The sequence below is a fragment of the Amblyomma americanum genome, chromosome 7 (genome assembly GCF_052857255.1).
Source record: "Amblyomma americanum isolate KBUSLIRL-KWMA chromosome 7, ASM5285725v1, whole genome shotgun sequence".
NCBI lineage: Eukaryota > Metazoa > Arthropoda > Arachnida > Ixodida > Ixodidae > Amblyomma > Amblyomma americanum.
In genome coordinates this window covers 129,417,477-129,434,524 of record NC_135503.1, presented here as the reverse complement: position 1 = coordinate 129,434,524, position 17,048 = coordinate 129,417,477, and the positions used below count along the sequence as shown (strand labels likewise).

Genomic DNA, 17,048 nt, shown 5'->3' with positions numbered 1-17,048 from the left:
GTGGCTCTGGCTAGTTGACTTTCGGACACTCGCAACTTATCTTCCACCACCTTTCTCCTCTCTCTTTCCTAACCGCATCTGCTTTTGCAGCGCCTCTACACGTGCCACCAGCTTGGACATCATCGACTGGCGTTATCTTTCGGCAGCCGAAAGAAAACAGCGCGTAACGGAATAGGAATTTTTTTATTTGCAACTGACAGCAAACTAAAGCCTCCCTTTACAAGGCGCGCGGAGATGTTTATTCCGATTGCTTAATCCTCAGAAAAATGCTTCCCGCGCTCGCACAGAAGTTTAGACAGATAGAGGGAACAAATTGCGTGTACCAAACATTAAAAATATCCCGCTGTAATTTTTGGTGCTCAGCGCAATGCAGCTCTTTGTGTCACCCACAGACTTTCTTAACATTCCCTAGAGAGAAAACTGGCGACACCGTCTATGAAAGTTTCTTAGGAGGACACTTCATCCACTGTGGGAGTGCCGGTAAGACAGGGTTTCTTTTTCGAACATCTGGGGTTCTTTAACTTGCACTGGCATGACATAGTACACGGGCCTCTAGCATTGTTCCGGCATTGAAATCTCACCGCCGAGGCTGGGATCGAATTCGTGTCCTTCGGGTCAGCAGCCGAACGCCATTACCACTGAGCCACCGCTGCAGACTGTCATTTATTAGAAACTCTATGGCGTCAGCCCCAAGAACTGGAAGCGCTTGCCCACATTTTCTAGGCCTGTGGTCCTGTGGAGCGTGGTACATGATCATGAAACCTGCTGTGAAATAACGCTTCTGAACTTGCGATAGAACTTGTAAAATTCAATCGCCACATCCGCGATAATAGGCAACCAAATGAGCTCGCAAAACACCAGCAGACGACTTCTGCCGCCGCCGCGCTTACAGATAGCAAAATTAGCCAGATATGTAGGCACGCGTGAGAGCAACGCAGTCGCCCAAGCTTCCAGTCCGTTTCAATCGCTGGCTCAGTGTTTGAGCTACATATCGCTGACGAGAAAAACATTTACTTCCTCCACCTCCTAAAAACCTACCTTCTCCAAGGAAGTAAATGAGGTGCTCTATTTTGATGAATTATATGAAATCCTCGTATGGACATGCCCTAAAAGACGTCATTTACTCGCATTTGGATTTTTCCTTTCCTCCACTGATGCAGCTTCGTTGCTTAGGAGACATGTGTCGGGCGAGCTTATCTGCAAGGTCCTCAGAAGAGGCCTGGTTTATACGACACTTAACGCTCTTCGTCATCATCTGCAGTAGCAGCAGTAACAGCCTCGCAGTGCTGCGCAAGCATTCCTGCAAAGGCATGTATTTTTGGTTTAGGACTGGCCCTTTTTTGTCACAATTACTTGTTGAGGATCACGTAACGGCAGAACTATTTGTCGTGAATTCGTAACGCGTCCCCGACTGCCGAAAGGGAACGCTATCGTGTGCAGGTTCGAACGAAACAACAAAGTGATCAGAGAAAACAAAACAAAGCCGTATTTATAATTTAAAGGAAAGGGGCAAATATGAAACGGAAACGAAAACAAGAAAAACACGCACTCAGCACGCGTACACTACAGAATAAAGGAGAGAATTCCCCGGGTACTGAGCGTCCCAGGTGAAGCGGGGATGCCTTGCAGACAGGGCGGACGCGAGTGGATGTGGTGCGACGCGTCGCTGGCGTTGCGTCGAAGGAAAAGGCGGAAGGGAGCCAGGCGGCAGCAGGAGCGGAGGGGACTGCAGGAAGACGCCGGTGGTCTCCCGTCAACAGCCCGAAGAACTTGGCAGCAGCGGAAAGAAAACGAGTAGACGAGACCCGTCGACGGCATCCCGAAACGCCGGAGGCTTAATGCAGGATATCCAAGGGTGCCTTTCGGCAGCGCGGACCCTCACTCCATCGGCTGCCACCTCAACGCTGGCAAGGAACGCAGGAGGCTTGCGTCGGGGACCCAAGGGAGGCCCACGGCCGCACGGACCCAACGTCCGACGGCTGCCACCTCCACGCTTGAATGGCACGACCTCCGCTGTGCTGTCTCCCTTCACACCTCTGTTTTCTGACACGTGAGCTCTCCGCTCCTCGTGCTCGCCACGGTCTTCGTCGCCGTCGCCTCGCACACACCATTCGCACGCGCACACGCGCAACGCTGGGTTGGCACGCGCAGCGCTCCCTCGTCCGACGCAACACTGTTGACGCACCGCGTTCAAAAATCCCCTGAGGATTTGTTGTGCACCTCCTACAGGTATTAACCCATGCCCACGATAGCCCGTTGCGGGGCATCAAGGTATTACGAAGACTACAGATTGAGCTCTGGAAGAATTCTACTGGCCACGAGTGCAGGAGGAGATTAAGAGGTATGTCAGGTTGTGCCACACCTGCCAAAGGACGTGCCCGAAAGGCAAAGCAGGGAAAGCTCCGCTGGGACGCATGCCTCTTATCGACCCTCCATTTCATCGGGTCGCTGTCGATATTGTCTGTCCATGGTAAAACAGCGCAGAAAAAAACACGAGGACGGAACAAACAAGACGACAGGAGCGCTGACTTTCAACTGGTGATTTATCACGCACGTGTGTACATATACTATTCCCGCCAACCACTAAACAAAAAAATATATTCCAGAAACACTGCGTCATCACTGAACATGTTAAATCTACCTTGCTTCAAATGCATGCTCCAAACAGGTGATTTCGTTGTTATCCAATGAGGGCTTGCTAATGCATGCTGCACCCTCCTTGTCAATGTGATATGCCTCTACTAGTTCCCTTACTATCTGATCTTTATGTTTGAAGATGACGGATGTCTGATGAAGCAATGGGGCGCACGTGTGCTTAGGTTGCCTGCAGTGCAGCGCCAAATTCGAAGCGGCTGCCCTGTCCAAAGAATTGTGATGCTCCCTCAGCCGTTCGTTAAGACATCGCCCAGTCTCGCCAACATACCACCCACCGCATGAAAGGGGGATCTTGTATATACTACACCTTCGACGCACTCAACCCTCCTCTGTACATGTGCTGTGGTACAACCACCACCAATCGTCCTTCCTAGTAGGGACTCTCGCTTCCGCTGCACAGCTCGGCAAATGTTGCTTAATTTTCTGCGAGACGAAAATACAACATCAACTTGAAATTTTCATCCCACTTTCTTCAGACGGTGTGATAATGCGTGGACGTAAGGGATGACAGCAATCTTCCGGCGCTTCGAGAATTCATCTTCTTGAGGAACACGCTTATGCTCCGATTTGATTTTGGTCATCAGCCTTTCGCATAACCTTCCGATAGTTGCCTCAGGAAAGCCAGCGTCCTTAAGCCTACAAATCTGGACTTGCACACCTTCCTCAATGATATGGACACCCGACTTGTTGAGGGTGGCGCGAACACAAGACAGGGCGATGCCATCCTTTATCAGCTTAGAATGCCCAGACTGAAAGCTGAGTAAGGGCTTGACGGAACGAGGCGAATACAGCCAGCAAACATGTCCGGGCTCAAGTCTCAGCTCACACATCCAAGAATTGTATCCTACCTTGGTTAATGGTATCCGTGCTGAAAGCAAGTCCTTGACCATTTCTGACAAATGTATTCACGACATCCTGCGTGCATCCTTCGTTTTCAACAAAAACGAGGTAATCGTCCACGTATCTGTGTACTTTCAGTACACCGCCCGGTAACTCTCCTGCAATTGCTTTGTCAATTCTGCTAAGGAACAAGTCACTTAGCAGCGGAGCCACGCGAGACCCAATGCATATCCCGGAACACTGTATAAACACACTGTCATTCCATGCAACAATGGTGGACCGGAGGTACATACACAGCACTTCAAGGAAAGCATCAACAGATACACCGCAAACATTTCGGAAGCGCACTTCGTCATTGTCCTCACTTATACATTCCCTTACAAAGCGCAGCAAACACCCATGAGGAATTGAATAGTACAAATCCTCGACGTCCACGCTGAACACATGACAGTCACCAGGATTATTGCTCTGAAGGTACTCCAAGACGATGTCGGAGTTTTGCGTTCGGAAAGGGCCTTCAAAAGCAAGGCAAGCAAGCGCCTTCTGTAAGTAGCTGGAAAAAACAAGCTGCCAAGTTCCCTTCTCCGAAATTATGGACCGAAACGGAAAGCCTATTTTATGGGTTTTAACCGTAAAAATTATTTCAAGCGTGCTGCGTTCCGATTTCTTTACGGACTCGCGCAAACGGTCGAGATTGGCCTTTTTAAGAAAGGTGACGGCACGTCTCTTAACTTTTGCGGCATTCTGTTGCACTTGTCGAAAACTCTTGGAGATTGCAGCAAACGCTTTGTCCGAGAACACACTCTCCTTTATCCCAACAAAGCACCCCTCCTTGTCTGCTATCAGCGGTCTCAGGTCATTCGATTATTAAGCCGCGTCCGAACGGCCTTGGCTTGGTCTCCAAAGTTGATGCTCAAAACAGTACTGGTATCGTCGTCTCGGCTTATTTCCATGCGAGGTGCGTATGGTAATTTACATTACCTTCTGGGCTGCCGAGACCATGACGCTGACAGACGCGCCCTTCTCTCTCCAAGGATGAAAGCAAGGGTGTCGTATATCTCCTTAGAAGATACGTCTTTTCCACTCGGGACCGGAAACCTCAGAGGGAGCTCGCTTCTCGTCTTCTCCCATATCCGTAATACGGGACTGAGCGACAAGTGGTGACAACTTAGAGCAATGTTCCTGTTTCTTGGCGCTTTCACGGCACATGCAGCGTACTGAAGTGTGCGACGAATGGGGACGCTCGTATTTTATAACTGGTATCGCTACGACGGATAGATTGCCGGATGCAATCGCTATGCTAGTACCGGCTGTATACAGCAACCAAATCAATCTCTACAGCTGACCCGACACAATATGACGTTGCATACTCGCCAAATCTGAAAATGTTTAAGAGGCATTTGCTCGAGATCTTGCTCCAAAGTACTAAGGACGCGATACAAACACCGGCTTCTAGTAAAATTCGCCGCAGAGAACTGACGTCAGGCAGCAGAGCGCCACACATTGGTCATAATTTCACTACATCAATACTTACATCAGACAGCGGCAGACTTATTACCTACATTATGATCTCTACAAATACTCAATCGCCCTGACCGCCTCAACTGCCAGGTACATGGTGGCTACCTACAGTATGCATGCGTATTAACGCAACACCGTTAGAGCGAACTTTCGGATTAAAATCCACGCGCATCGCCACACTAATTAAGGATTATTCGAGAGGGTTGTGACGTCAAATGTAGAGCTTTGCAATGAAAATGATTAAAACTCAAATTGAATTGTGACTATACTGTGATTGCATCACTGAAATGTCATTATGGCATGCAAGGATGCATAGAAAACCAATTACGCTGAAACTAAAGTTGGATAGTTAGCAGGGATTACAACCCGTGACCCGGTTGCGAGTCAGACGCACTACCCTTAGGCCATTGAGGTGCGATCGTTCGGCTTGGTTAAGAGGAGACCGTGCGTGTCCTGTTTTGCATCACGTGGAGCTAGTATGCCCACCGATGCATGCCAATGAGTGTGTGTAACTAAAGTAGGTACGAATTAAGAAAACAAGCAGCAAATAGCATTATCGCTGTGGCGTCACATCCTTAGGGCGGAGTGTCCACATAATTTTTGGGCCCGGCTCACGCGGCACTCAGTCACCACACAACTTCCCACGCAAATTCCTTACCCCCAAGCACCATACAGCTGGGAGAGCTGTGCCGCTTCTTTTGCTGCACTACGCCCCACACTACGACGATATTTGGTGACCCACGCGAAGGGTGTCCATCGCCTATCGCCGACCTGTCGCCTCAACCCACCAACCTATACCAGCGACCCGGTCTGGGTCGCTTGACAGTTTTTTCCTCTTTCTCTATCAAGCGAGGCAACGCGGCCCGCAGTATACATACGCCACCATAAGGGCGCTGCAAGACTATTTAAAATCCTGACGTCAGCCTTCTTGCGCACCAGATGATTTAATTTCTCAGTTTGAAGAAACGTTGCTTAAGCGGGCCACACGTTAAACTCCGACGAAGCCTAGGCCAAGCATAACACTTCCTTTTATATCAAATGACAGATTTTGCGCTGCCTCGGATCCACTAAAGTGTGCCTGAATTAGGTTGTAATACTAGACCGGAATTAAAGGCGAACAGCGTCTATGAACGAAACAAAATGTTTTGCTTTTATACAATCAGCTGTAATATGCAAGTGTCGTTATCCGTACTCGCGGGGAACGGAGCCGGAGAAGTATATGTTCGTGAACCGGTTGCAAAGTAATCTCTCGCTCCACAGTGGAAAAATAGCGCATCCGTGTGTTCGGTTTCGCTTTACGTTTGATGATCCAGTCCGCACCCGAAGGAAACATAAAAGTGAATCGAGAATGTATAGTTACGTGAGCGTGGTGCCGACGGGAAACTCAGCCTGCCACTCCTCTCCTTGTTGCACTCGCTCGTGGAAGACCAGGCTTGCCGGCTGCGTACATTCTGCACGGGAGGAACAGAGGTTCACACACGCACAGCAGCAGTGCGGAAATCGGAAAACATTTCCAAACAGTTCTCTTTTAACTTGCACATCAAAAAGTTCCTTTACGCCGCGCATAAAGAAGCGAGTGCACTCTTTGTAACTGGCACGTGCCCTCTGGGAACCGCTTGCATTTGCTTACATTGCTCGTTCTTGCTTGGAGTGTACTACAGGGCCGGAATGAAACGTCAACATGGGAACGAGTGCAGACGGCGCAGACCGTGACGTCTAGAAGGTCCAGCAGCGGCCGCGATAGCCTACCGACGTTTAATGTTTCGTCGCTCGACTTATCAGCTTCGCGATCCCTCTGTGTAGCGGCGCTCGCCGCCTCGTTTTCATACATACGCTCGCTGTGACCGCGGGTCGAGCAAGTGGGATGCCACTGCCGTTTTCTCTCCTTTTCTCTTATCTCTCGATGCAATAATGAAGCCTGTACGGTCGAATTAATTCGCTCATGTAGGTGCTAGCGATATAGCCGCTTCTGTCTGATTGATACCAGCAACTCTGATCATCATCATCATCATCATCAACCTTATTATACCCACTGCAGGGCAAAAGCCTCTCCCATGCCTCTTCAATTAACCCTGTCTTTTGCCAGCGTCATTCACCCTTTGGCTGCAAACTTATTAATCTCATCCGCCCACCTAACATTCTGCCGTCCCCTGCTACGCTTACTTGCTCTTGGAATCCACTCCGTTACCCTTAATGACGAGCGGTTATCTTGCCTTCGCATTAAATGCCCTGCCCAGGCCCATTTCTTCCTATTGATTTCGCTTACTTTCTCTTTGAATCCACTCCGTTACCATTAAGGACCAGCGGTTGTCTTGCCTTCGCATTACATGCCCTGCCCAGGCCCATTTCTTCCTATTGATTTCGACTAGGATATATCATTAACCCGCGTTTGTTCCCTCACCCACTCTGCCCGCTTTCGGTCTCTTAACGTTACACCTATCATTTTTCTTTCCATGGCTCGCTGCGTTGTCCTTAACTTAAGATGAACTCTTTTCATTAGCGTGCACGTTTCTGCCCCGTAGATGAGTACCGGTAAGATTATGCTGTTGTACACTTTCCTCTTGAGGGAAATTGGTAAACTGCCACTCATGATCTGAGAGTACCTGCCATATGCGCTCCACCCCAATCTTAACCTTCTAGTTATTTCCCTCTCATGATCCGGATCAGCTGTCACTACCTGCCTTAAGTAGACGAATTCCTTTAACACTTCCATGCGCTCACTGCCAATTGCGAACTGCTGTTCCCTTGCTAGGCTGTTGAATATTACTTTGGTTTTCTGCATGTTAATTTTTAGACCCAGCATTCTGCTCTGCCTGTCTAACTCATTGATCATGATTTGCAGTTCACCTCCTGAGTGACTCAGTAAGGCAATGTCATCAGCCAATCGTAGAATACTTAGGTATTCTCCATATACTCTTATTTCCATTTCCAACTGTTCTCAATTCAGGCCTCGGAATACCTCCTGTAAACAGGCGGTGAATAGCATTGGCGAAATCGTGTCTCCTTGCCTGACGCCCTTTCTTATTGGAAATTTATTGCTGACTTTATGGAGGACTATGGTAGCTGTGCAGTTGCTATATGTATTTTCCAGTATTTTGACATAAGGCTCTTCAACACCCTGATTACGCAATGCCTCTATGACTGCTGAGGATTCCACTGAGTCGAATGCTTTCTCGTAATCAATGAATGCTATATATAGAGGTTGGTTATATTCTGCGCATTTTTCTATCACCTGATTGATAGTGTGAATATGATCTATTGTCGAATATTCGTTACGAAAGCCTGCCTGATCATTTGGTGGATGAAAGTCTAAGGTTGCCCTGACTCTATTAGCGATTACCTTAGTAAATACCTTGTAAGCAACAGATAGTAATCTGATCGGTCTATAATTTCTCAAGTCCTTGGCGTCTCCCTTCTTATGAATTAAGATAATGTTGGCATTCTTCCAAGCTTCTGGTACGGTTGATGTCATAAGGCATTGCGTATACAGGGCGGCTAGTTTTTCTAGAACGATCTCCCCTCCATCCTTTAACAGAACTGCTGTTACCTGATCCTCCCCAGCTGCTTTTCCCCTTTCTATTGCTCCTAGGGCTTTCTTTAATTCCTCTTTCGTTACTGGCGGGATGACACATTGCTCTACGCTACTGTTTCTCTCATTAACGCTATGATTGTATTTTCTACTGTACAGATTTGTGTAGAACTCTTCGGCTACTTTAACTACCTTAACCATATTGCTAGTGACGTTGCCCTCCTTGTCTCTTAGCGCATACATCTTGTCTTTACCTATGCCTAGTTTCTTCTTCGCCGCTTTTAGGCTACCTCCGTTCTTTAGGGCATGCTCGATTCTCTGCATATTAAACCTCCTTTTGCCGGCTACCTTAGCTTATTTATCAACTTCGAAAGCTCTGTCAGTTCTATTCTGTCGGCAGGGTTAGACGCCCTCATGCTACCTTTCGTCACCTGAGATAGCTTTCCTGTATCTTGTCGAACTGTCCTACCGCCTACTTCTACTACGCACTCCGTAATGATAGCCGTCAGATTATCGTTCATTGTATGAACATCAAGATCGCCTTCCTCAGTTAAAGCCAAATATCTGTGTTGCAGTGATATCCTGGATTCCTGTACTTTCCCTCTTACCGCTAACTTGTTAATTGACTTCCTCTTCACTAGCTCCTTCCGTTCCCTCTTAAAGTCTAAGCTAATTAGAGACCTTACCATTCTGTGGTCGCTACAGCGCACCTTTTCGAGGACGCCACATCCTGAACGATGCCAGGTTGAGCGCATAGTATGAAGTCGATTTCATTTTTAGTCTCACCATTGGGGCTCTTCCAGGACCACTTCCTGTTCTCTCGTTTGCAGAAGAAAGTATTCATGATCCGTATATTATTTCTATCTGCGAATTCTACAAATAACTATCCCCTGTTAATTCTAGAACCTATCCCGTAGTCGCCTACCGCGTGGTCGCCAGCCTCCTTCTTGCCCACCTTCGCATTGAAGTCGCCCATCAGTAGAGTGTAGTGTGATTTTGCTTTATTCATTGCCGATTCCGCGTCTTCACAGAAACTTTCAACGGTCTCGTCATCATGGCTGGATGTAGGCGCGTAGGCCTGCACAACTTTCAGCTTGTACCTCCTATTGAGCCTAATCACAATAGCTGCTACCCTCTAGTTAATACTATAGAACTCCTCTACGTTACCAGCTATATCCTTATTAACGAGGAATCCCACACCTAGTTCTCGTCTATCCGCTAATCCGCGATAGCACAGTATGTGTCCGTCCTTTAGTACTGTATACGCCTCACCTGCACTCCTAACTTCACTAAGCCCTATGACATCCCATTTAATTCACGCTAGTTCCTCGAACAGCACTGCTAGGCTAGCCTCACTAGATAAAGTTCTAGCGTTAAACGTTGCCAGGTGCAGATTCCAATGGCGGCCTGTCCGGAGCCAGAAATTCTTAGCACCCTCCGTGCGTCACAGGTCTGACCGCCGACATGGTCAGTTGCTCCGCAGCAGCTGGCGACTGAGGGCCAAGGGTTGCAGCGATGGCGTAGAGGTGGAGCATCCACCTCGCGTACAAGAGGACCGGGGTTCGAATCCTAGTGCCGCGCAATTCTCCACCAGGTTTAAAAAAAAGAAAATAAAAAAATCCGCGTGTCGATGGAATTGCATAACCAGGCCTGGGATGCGGCCTAATCTCGGTGACGAGAACCGCCAACGCACTCCCTCACCAGAACAGGATTTGGCCACTCCGGTGTAGTACTTGGCAAGAACCTTCTATGAACAAACCAATTGACCCTTGGACCTCAGTCCGCAACTCCGATCATAGAGTTTCTAAATATTGCCTAGAGGGTACGCTAGTGCCAGTGTATGTACTACATGCGTTTCTTAAAGAGCGCTTTATCCACAGCGAGAATGCCCGGAATACAATGTTTCTAAATTGGCTAGTGTTTGATTTGGTTGACCAGCTTTACCGCCCCAAAGCGACTCAGGCTATTAGGAACGCCGTATAGTGGAGGGCTGCTCGATGCAATAATGAAGCCTTGACGGTTGAATGAACTCGCTCATGTAGGTGCTAGCGATATAGCTGCTTCGGTGTGATACCAGCAACTCTGATCATAGAGTTTCTAAATATTACCTAGAGGGTACGCTGGTGCCAGTGTACTACGTGCGTTTCTTAAAGAGCGCTTCATCCACAGCGAGAATGCCCGGAATACAAGGTTTCTCACTTGTCTAGTGTTTGGATTCAGGCTATTAGGAACGCCGTATGGTGGATGGCTGCTCGATGCAATAATGAAGCCTGGACGGTCTAATGAACTCGCTCATGTAGATGCTAGCGATATAGCCGCTTCGGTGTGATACCAGCAACTCTAATCATAGAGTTTCTAAATATTACCTAGAGGGTACGCTGGTGCCAGTGTACTACGTGCGTTTCTTAAAGAGCGCTTCATCCACAGCGAGAATGCCCGGAATACAAGGTTTCTCACTTGTCTAGTGTTTGGATTCAGGCTATTAGGAACGCCGTATGGTGGATGGCTGCTCGATGCAATAATGATGCCTGGACGGTCGAATGAACTCGCTCATGTAGGTGCTAGCGATATAGCCGCTTCGGTGTGATACCAGCAACTCTAATCATAGAGTTTCTAAATATTACCTAGAGGGTACGCTGGTGCCAGTGTACTACGTGTGTTTCTTAAAGAGCGCTTCATCCACAGCGAGAATGCCCGGAATACAAGGTTTCTCACTTGTCTAGTGTTTGGTTTCGTTGACCAGCTTTACCGTCCCAAAGCGACTCAGGCTATTAGGAACGCCGTATGGTGGATGGCTGCTCGATGCAATAATGAAGCCTGGACGGTCGAATGAACTCGCTCATGTAGGTGCTAGCGATATACCCGCTTCGGTGATACCAGCAACTCTGATCACGGCCGGTCTCAAGAGGAGCGAAAGCGCGCGTCAAGACCGGCCGTGGCTGAAGCGATTTAGTTTGCTCAAACCACGCTTGAGAGCAGCACGATTGTGGCGCGCAAGTGCGTTAGTCACGTGGCTTATTTTGTATTTCGCGGGCTTTATTTGGAGCTGGGTAAAAAAGACGCACGTAAGGATTTCCTTATGATTAACGATGAAATGGGGGTTTCTGAAGGTGCTGAACTACTCTTCAAATGCAACTTGTTGTCTAAAGGCAATATTTATTAATTTAGATAATCAACCTATTAATTACATTCGAAACGAAAAATTACCTGTGGTCCGCAATGTGGCTGTCACCGATATGCAACTGGCTTCACTTGCCTGCCTCTAATAATTTCTTTTTTAACCCTTGGCTCAAGTTAGCTGCGACACCCGGTATATATAGCGGAACGCAAGCGTGTGGGGCAAACCGGCGTGGCAACGACTGCGCGAGCGCGGTCACGTGATGGGCGGTTCACATTTTGCACGATCCTGCAGCAATTTGATACCATGACCGGCCGCCATCATGAAATCTCGGACGGACAAGAAACGTTCGAATGCGAGTAGTAAGAGCTAACGCTCTTTATAAAAACGAATTGTGCCATTCCATCCAGTGTCTTTTTTTTAGTGTTTAAAGCTCTGGCGTACTGAGACAGGCAAGCGATCTGTGTTGACATCGAGGCGCACCGTCATTAGTTGCCCCTGTAGCGCCGCCAATGGCCGGGTACATTAGGTGGATTGTTGTGGTAGTTGGCGTATGATCACTTAAAAACCACCAGCGGAGAAGAACCAAACACAAGGAAGAAACACACAGACGAGGAAATCCTCAAGGTGAGAGCCGGGGGGCTGGAAATCGTTTCGTAACTTTTCCTCCGCCACGAGATTTCACGCCGAGCATGCGTGGAATGTGTGGTTCTTCCCTTTGGTAAAGGCGCAGCCTCGTCCACGTCTGTGTGTTTCTTCCTTGTATTTGGTTCTTTTTTGATGCTGGTTTTAAGTGACCGGGTGCATAGTGCAGGCAGGAGACATTCGGGGCGTCCGCTGCTGTGCAGGCATTTGATGCGATTAGGCGTCGCTTTGCTGATATCCGAAAGCGTTCTTTGTTAAGCACCATGGAATCCCTTTGAATACCATCAGAACAGCGTCAACCTTCAGCCTGGGCAGCTCACGTCGCAGCGAAGCAGCGCCCTCGTTCACAACTATGTCAGTGATATCGAAATGAATCTCACAAATGCGCACGTACGGCGAACCAAAGGAGACGACGCCCATTTCTGTTCGGAGGATGGCGCATCTCCACTACTCTCGCAGTTTGGCGTCAGACGGGAATAGAAAAAGTCGACACGTTTTCGCCGCTGCCCATGCAGCCGGTGCGGCCGCGCTTGCTCGCTACAAGGTGAAGGCATCGTTCGCAGCACGCGCGTTTCACAACACGGGCATTCGCATACTTCTACACTGCGCCTGATAAAGAGCTAGAACAAGGAAACGACACACCGCGAAACGTCGCTGCCTATACGCATAGGCGGCCGCCCGCCCTCTTCGCCGCTCGCCAAAACATGATCCTCAATTGACGGCAGCGCCGCCGCGCTACGTCTTTGGGCAGCGTACCAAGCTCCCCATTGAGTTACGGAGAAGTTGCACGACCATACAGCTATTGAAAGACAATGTCCACCAAACGGTCGCGCTGAAGTAACTAAACGCGTGCCAAAGCCTGTCGCCCGTGACATCAGATTGAACGGTCTGACCGGAAGGACAGCAACTTGGTACAGCTGTAGTGAAAACTATTTAACAGTTTAAAAGCAAAACAAAAGTATTATATTAGTATTCATAAATAAAAATGATTCGTGTTTTTCTTTTACGCGAAAGCATTAGTACCCTCATGTCGGAAAAAACTCCGACGTCGTCGGCCATTTGAGCCTCGCAGCCGGAGCGGTCGGTGCAAGCGGTCCTCCTGATTGTGAGCAAACTAATCACCGGGGCTTCTGGCCGTTAGATTAATGGTTGCTCGAGAGAGATTGCTCGGGAAGAGCAACCTGGGTCTGACAAGTCCCGCTGGTGGCAGCACCTGCCATCGTAGAGCAGTGGCACATCGCTTAATTACTGCACCAGGGAGCCTATTCTCGACAATTCGCCACTTTGTGCAAATTGTGACGTAGGCGTGACGTGACCATCAAGACGGCGCCAGGTTACGTACCCACAGAACCTGGTTACGTGAAATGGAAAAAAGTAAAGAACTGATCTAGAAATAAATACCATCGTCTGCTGTATACTGTTGGCGCCAAGTACGAAACAGAACGCATCTACGGTAACTCGCGCTGAGCGTTGCAATCTTCGGTGGATACGCGTCGAGCGGCAGTGCGAAGGAGTGAAATATGTTGCGGCTTTTGCGTATCATGTCGGACGTCCGGCAGCAGCTATGGAAAGACCGAGTGGGGCTACTCAGTGCGAAAGACCCGCACGCCGGTTGTCAGAGGATTCGTCGAGTTCGATGCGGCGGCGCGAAGGAGGGCGCAGCCTAGACGACTTTTCAGTCAAGTTGAATTGATTGCGCATCCGCGAGTCACGAGCAGCGTCACACGCATGCGTACTGTAGCGCAGAGAAACTGGCGAGCATCAGGAACGGGGCCAGGATGTCCGTAATGGCGTGCGTGCCGAATGGGAGCGGAAAGCGAATGCTCTGGCCGGCATGATGGCTTTATGGCATTGCTTCTCATAAGGATCGACGACAGCTTCGCACATTCGCTTACCAGCCACAATCGAACGCATTAACTGAAACGTTGTAAGACACTTTTCTTTTTTCGCGAAAGGTCATCTCGTCCGATACAGGAAAGGAAGCAGCCGCAGCTGGATTTTTGGAGTGATTCCGCCACTGCCGAAAAGGCACCCGAAGCGGCGTTTAAATCCGCGCAGGCCAGCAGTCCCTGCCCGAGGACAACGCTCGCAGTCTTCTTCGCACTGGCAACTGGCTGCGGAAACCCACTGCTTCCTAAGCGCCGCGTCAGCTATCGTCAGGTCAGCAAGAGTGCTAAAGCTACGTGTCGGCCTTAGCGGGGTGCAGCGGAGTAGTGTTTTCGTGCACTTGGAAGGCCTCCACGATGTGTTTAGCGCTTAGATGCATGCTTGGCAAGGCAAGCTGGTGTGCACATTTTAGGCGACGCGTTGCACCAGACTCTGTTGTTGGTCAAGTTTGCATGCAGCTGCTCAAGAAAGGAAACTGCAAGACGCGGAATATCGCAGTAAATCTCGTCAAGGAGATACGGAAAGCAGAAAAAAAAGTTCACTTGCCCCATAGCACTAAACAGACACGGACGTAGGGAGACAAGCAGGACGGGCGCTAACTTGCAACAGAGCATTCATTGAGTCGCGCGGTGGCGGAGTGCTAATGGCGCTCGGCTGCTGGCCCGAAAGACGCGGGTTCAATCCCGGTCGCGGCGGTCCAATTTCAATGGAGGCGAAATTCTAGAGGCCCGTGTGCTGTGCGATGTCAGTGCACGTTAAAGAATCCCCAGGTGGTCGAAATTTCCGGAGCCCTTCACTACGGCGTCTCTCATAGCCTCAGTCGCTTTGGGACGTTAAACCCCCATAAACCAAACCAAACCAACATTTATTGCATGAGACCAGGCGATATAAGCACTTTCATAACAGTAAAGAAGATGTATAAAGCCACTGAAATAAAGAAAGCACTCAAACAGCGTTATCGCCGAAGACCATTTACGTATTAGCAGACATGAAACGCATTTCTTAGTTGGATAAAAACACTGACGCAGCACTGAGGCACGCCTCTTCTTTTTGCGATAGTATATTGAACACCTCTACAATTTTCCTTGTAAGCTGATCTTTGTGGCAATCAATGACAAGAAAGCTTTTAAAATCCGGATAAAAACCAGGACACTTCTTTGGTTTTCCATCTTTTTTTTGCGTTGATGTGGCCAGCAAGATGCTCGTTGACACCGTTCCTGACATCGCTGTTATGTTCTCGCAACCAGTCATTGAGGCATCTGCCTGTCTGCCCTATGTATTTCCGGCCGCATTTCAACGGAATAGAATAGATTACATTCTTTTCACATTCGCATTAATTATGGCATTTATGCACAGCACGCAACTATATAGCTTGCCCGTGCAACTTGCCCGTGCAACTTGCCCGTGCAACTTGCCTGGTGGATTAGTTAAGCTTGCTGTGTCACTAATCAGACTATCTGTTTGTTAAGCGCTTTTCAACGAATAAACACACTTTTATATAAAAAAATTGAACCGTTGTCTCTTTACGGGAGCAGAATTCCATAAACTCAATTCTGTAAGAACGCATAGCTCGCAAACATGGGTGCGGAAAAACAGCTCCTATACAAGAAGCGATAAATACACCCAAAAATGCACCTCTGGGTTATTTAGATACACAGCTCGCCCTGTTTCTACGTTAACACCTTGCAATTCAGCGTGACACTCGAGGCCAGGGCGAAGGAAAAAGACGCGACGAGAACGGAATATACCGAAAAATGGCGTTTCTAGTCGGCACTCGTCGCGCCTTCTTTCTTGGCCCTTGTCTCGTGAGTGGCAAGGAACAACGAGGCGTTCGAAGATTTATTTTTACCGCCAAAGAACGCGTGGTTATGACGCCACGGGATTTCTTTCATTTTTAGTTATGACGTTATTGTTTAGTTTGCCTCACCCTTTGAAGACGGCCCTGGATCCGCACCATAAGCCGCCATGTTTTAAACGTATGGGCTTGTATGCGAGCAGCGCTAGCACTCTACATCTACCTTCTGTAGTTCACACCTCATTTTTATCACTTAACTAGAAGCTCGAGGAAAAAGCAGGAGTGCCGGGATTCGATGCTCTTTACATATGCTCTAAGAACCTGCGGCGCGTATGCACAGGCCACAGCCCAATCGTCACACTTGGCTTTCACTCAGTTATCAGTAGGAATTGAAAAAGCCGGCTTGCCTGCGCAGTCGTGGAAGCGGCAACGACCTAAGCAAGTGCAAGCATAAAGAGCAGGGAACAAGAATAAACGACGCGCCACTTACTGGCTTCTTGGCAAAGCGCTGATGTGGCGCACAACACGACTGCCGTGGCGAGAAACAACGGGGGCCTCATGCTCTCTGCGCGGCCCAATGAACCGCCGCGAAGAGCTCCGCACGAGTCACTGGCGAGTGCGAGCCGTGTTCGAGTTCCGCGGCCCTTGATTCCCGCGACGGTCTGCGATATGGAGCTGCGGAACTTGACTCAGACTCCAGATAGCGAATGTCACTCGGGGTGGCAACGCTACTCACATTTTAGACGCTTGGTTCCGCTTCTGCATCGAGCATGCTGCAGGATGGGGCTAAGCCCCGCTGTTAAGGCGCGGAACTTTTTATAACCGCATGCTGATGGCCTTGAGACGCTCAACATGGCTTGAAATCTCACTAATGCCCCTGAGTCCGTTCAGACCCGCATAACAAGATTCATTGTAATTATTCATATACAATTCAAGCATCTCAGCGCCAGAAGCTCAAGTAAACTTACCCAGCTTCAAGCCGTATATAGGATAGCACGTCTTAACCTTTTTCCAATATTTTTTTTTCCATTCGTTGCCTTCGGATACCCCGTACATAA

General features: G+C 48.9%; 1 protein-coding gene across 3 annotated transcripts in view; it reads right to left on the bottom strand.

Moving 5' to 3' along the window:
- LOC144099573 (zona pellucida sperm-binding protein 3 receptor-like) overlaps positions 1 to 16,770 on the bottom strand; it is a 59,594-nt gene extending 42,824 nt beyond the window's left edge. For all 3 annotated transcript variants that reach the window (XM_077632991.1, XM_077632992.1, XM_077632993.1), the window contains exons 1-3: positions 16,727 to 16,770; positions 16,481 to 16,665; positions 6,377 to 6,467 (exon numbers count right to left, since the gene is read on the bottom strand). In XM_077632991.1, the coding sequence (XP_077489117.1) occupies positions 6,377 to 6,467; positions 16,481 to 16,665; positions 16,727 to 16,755 (305 nt within the window). In that variant the 5' untranslated portion in view covers positions 16,756 to 16,770. The remainder of the gene's footprint in view (positions 1 to 6,376; positions 6,468 to 16,480; positions 16,666 to 16,726) is intronic.
- Positions 16,771 to 17,048: the final 278 nt, after the last annotated feature.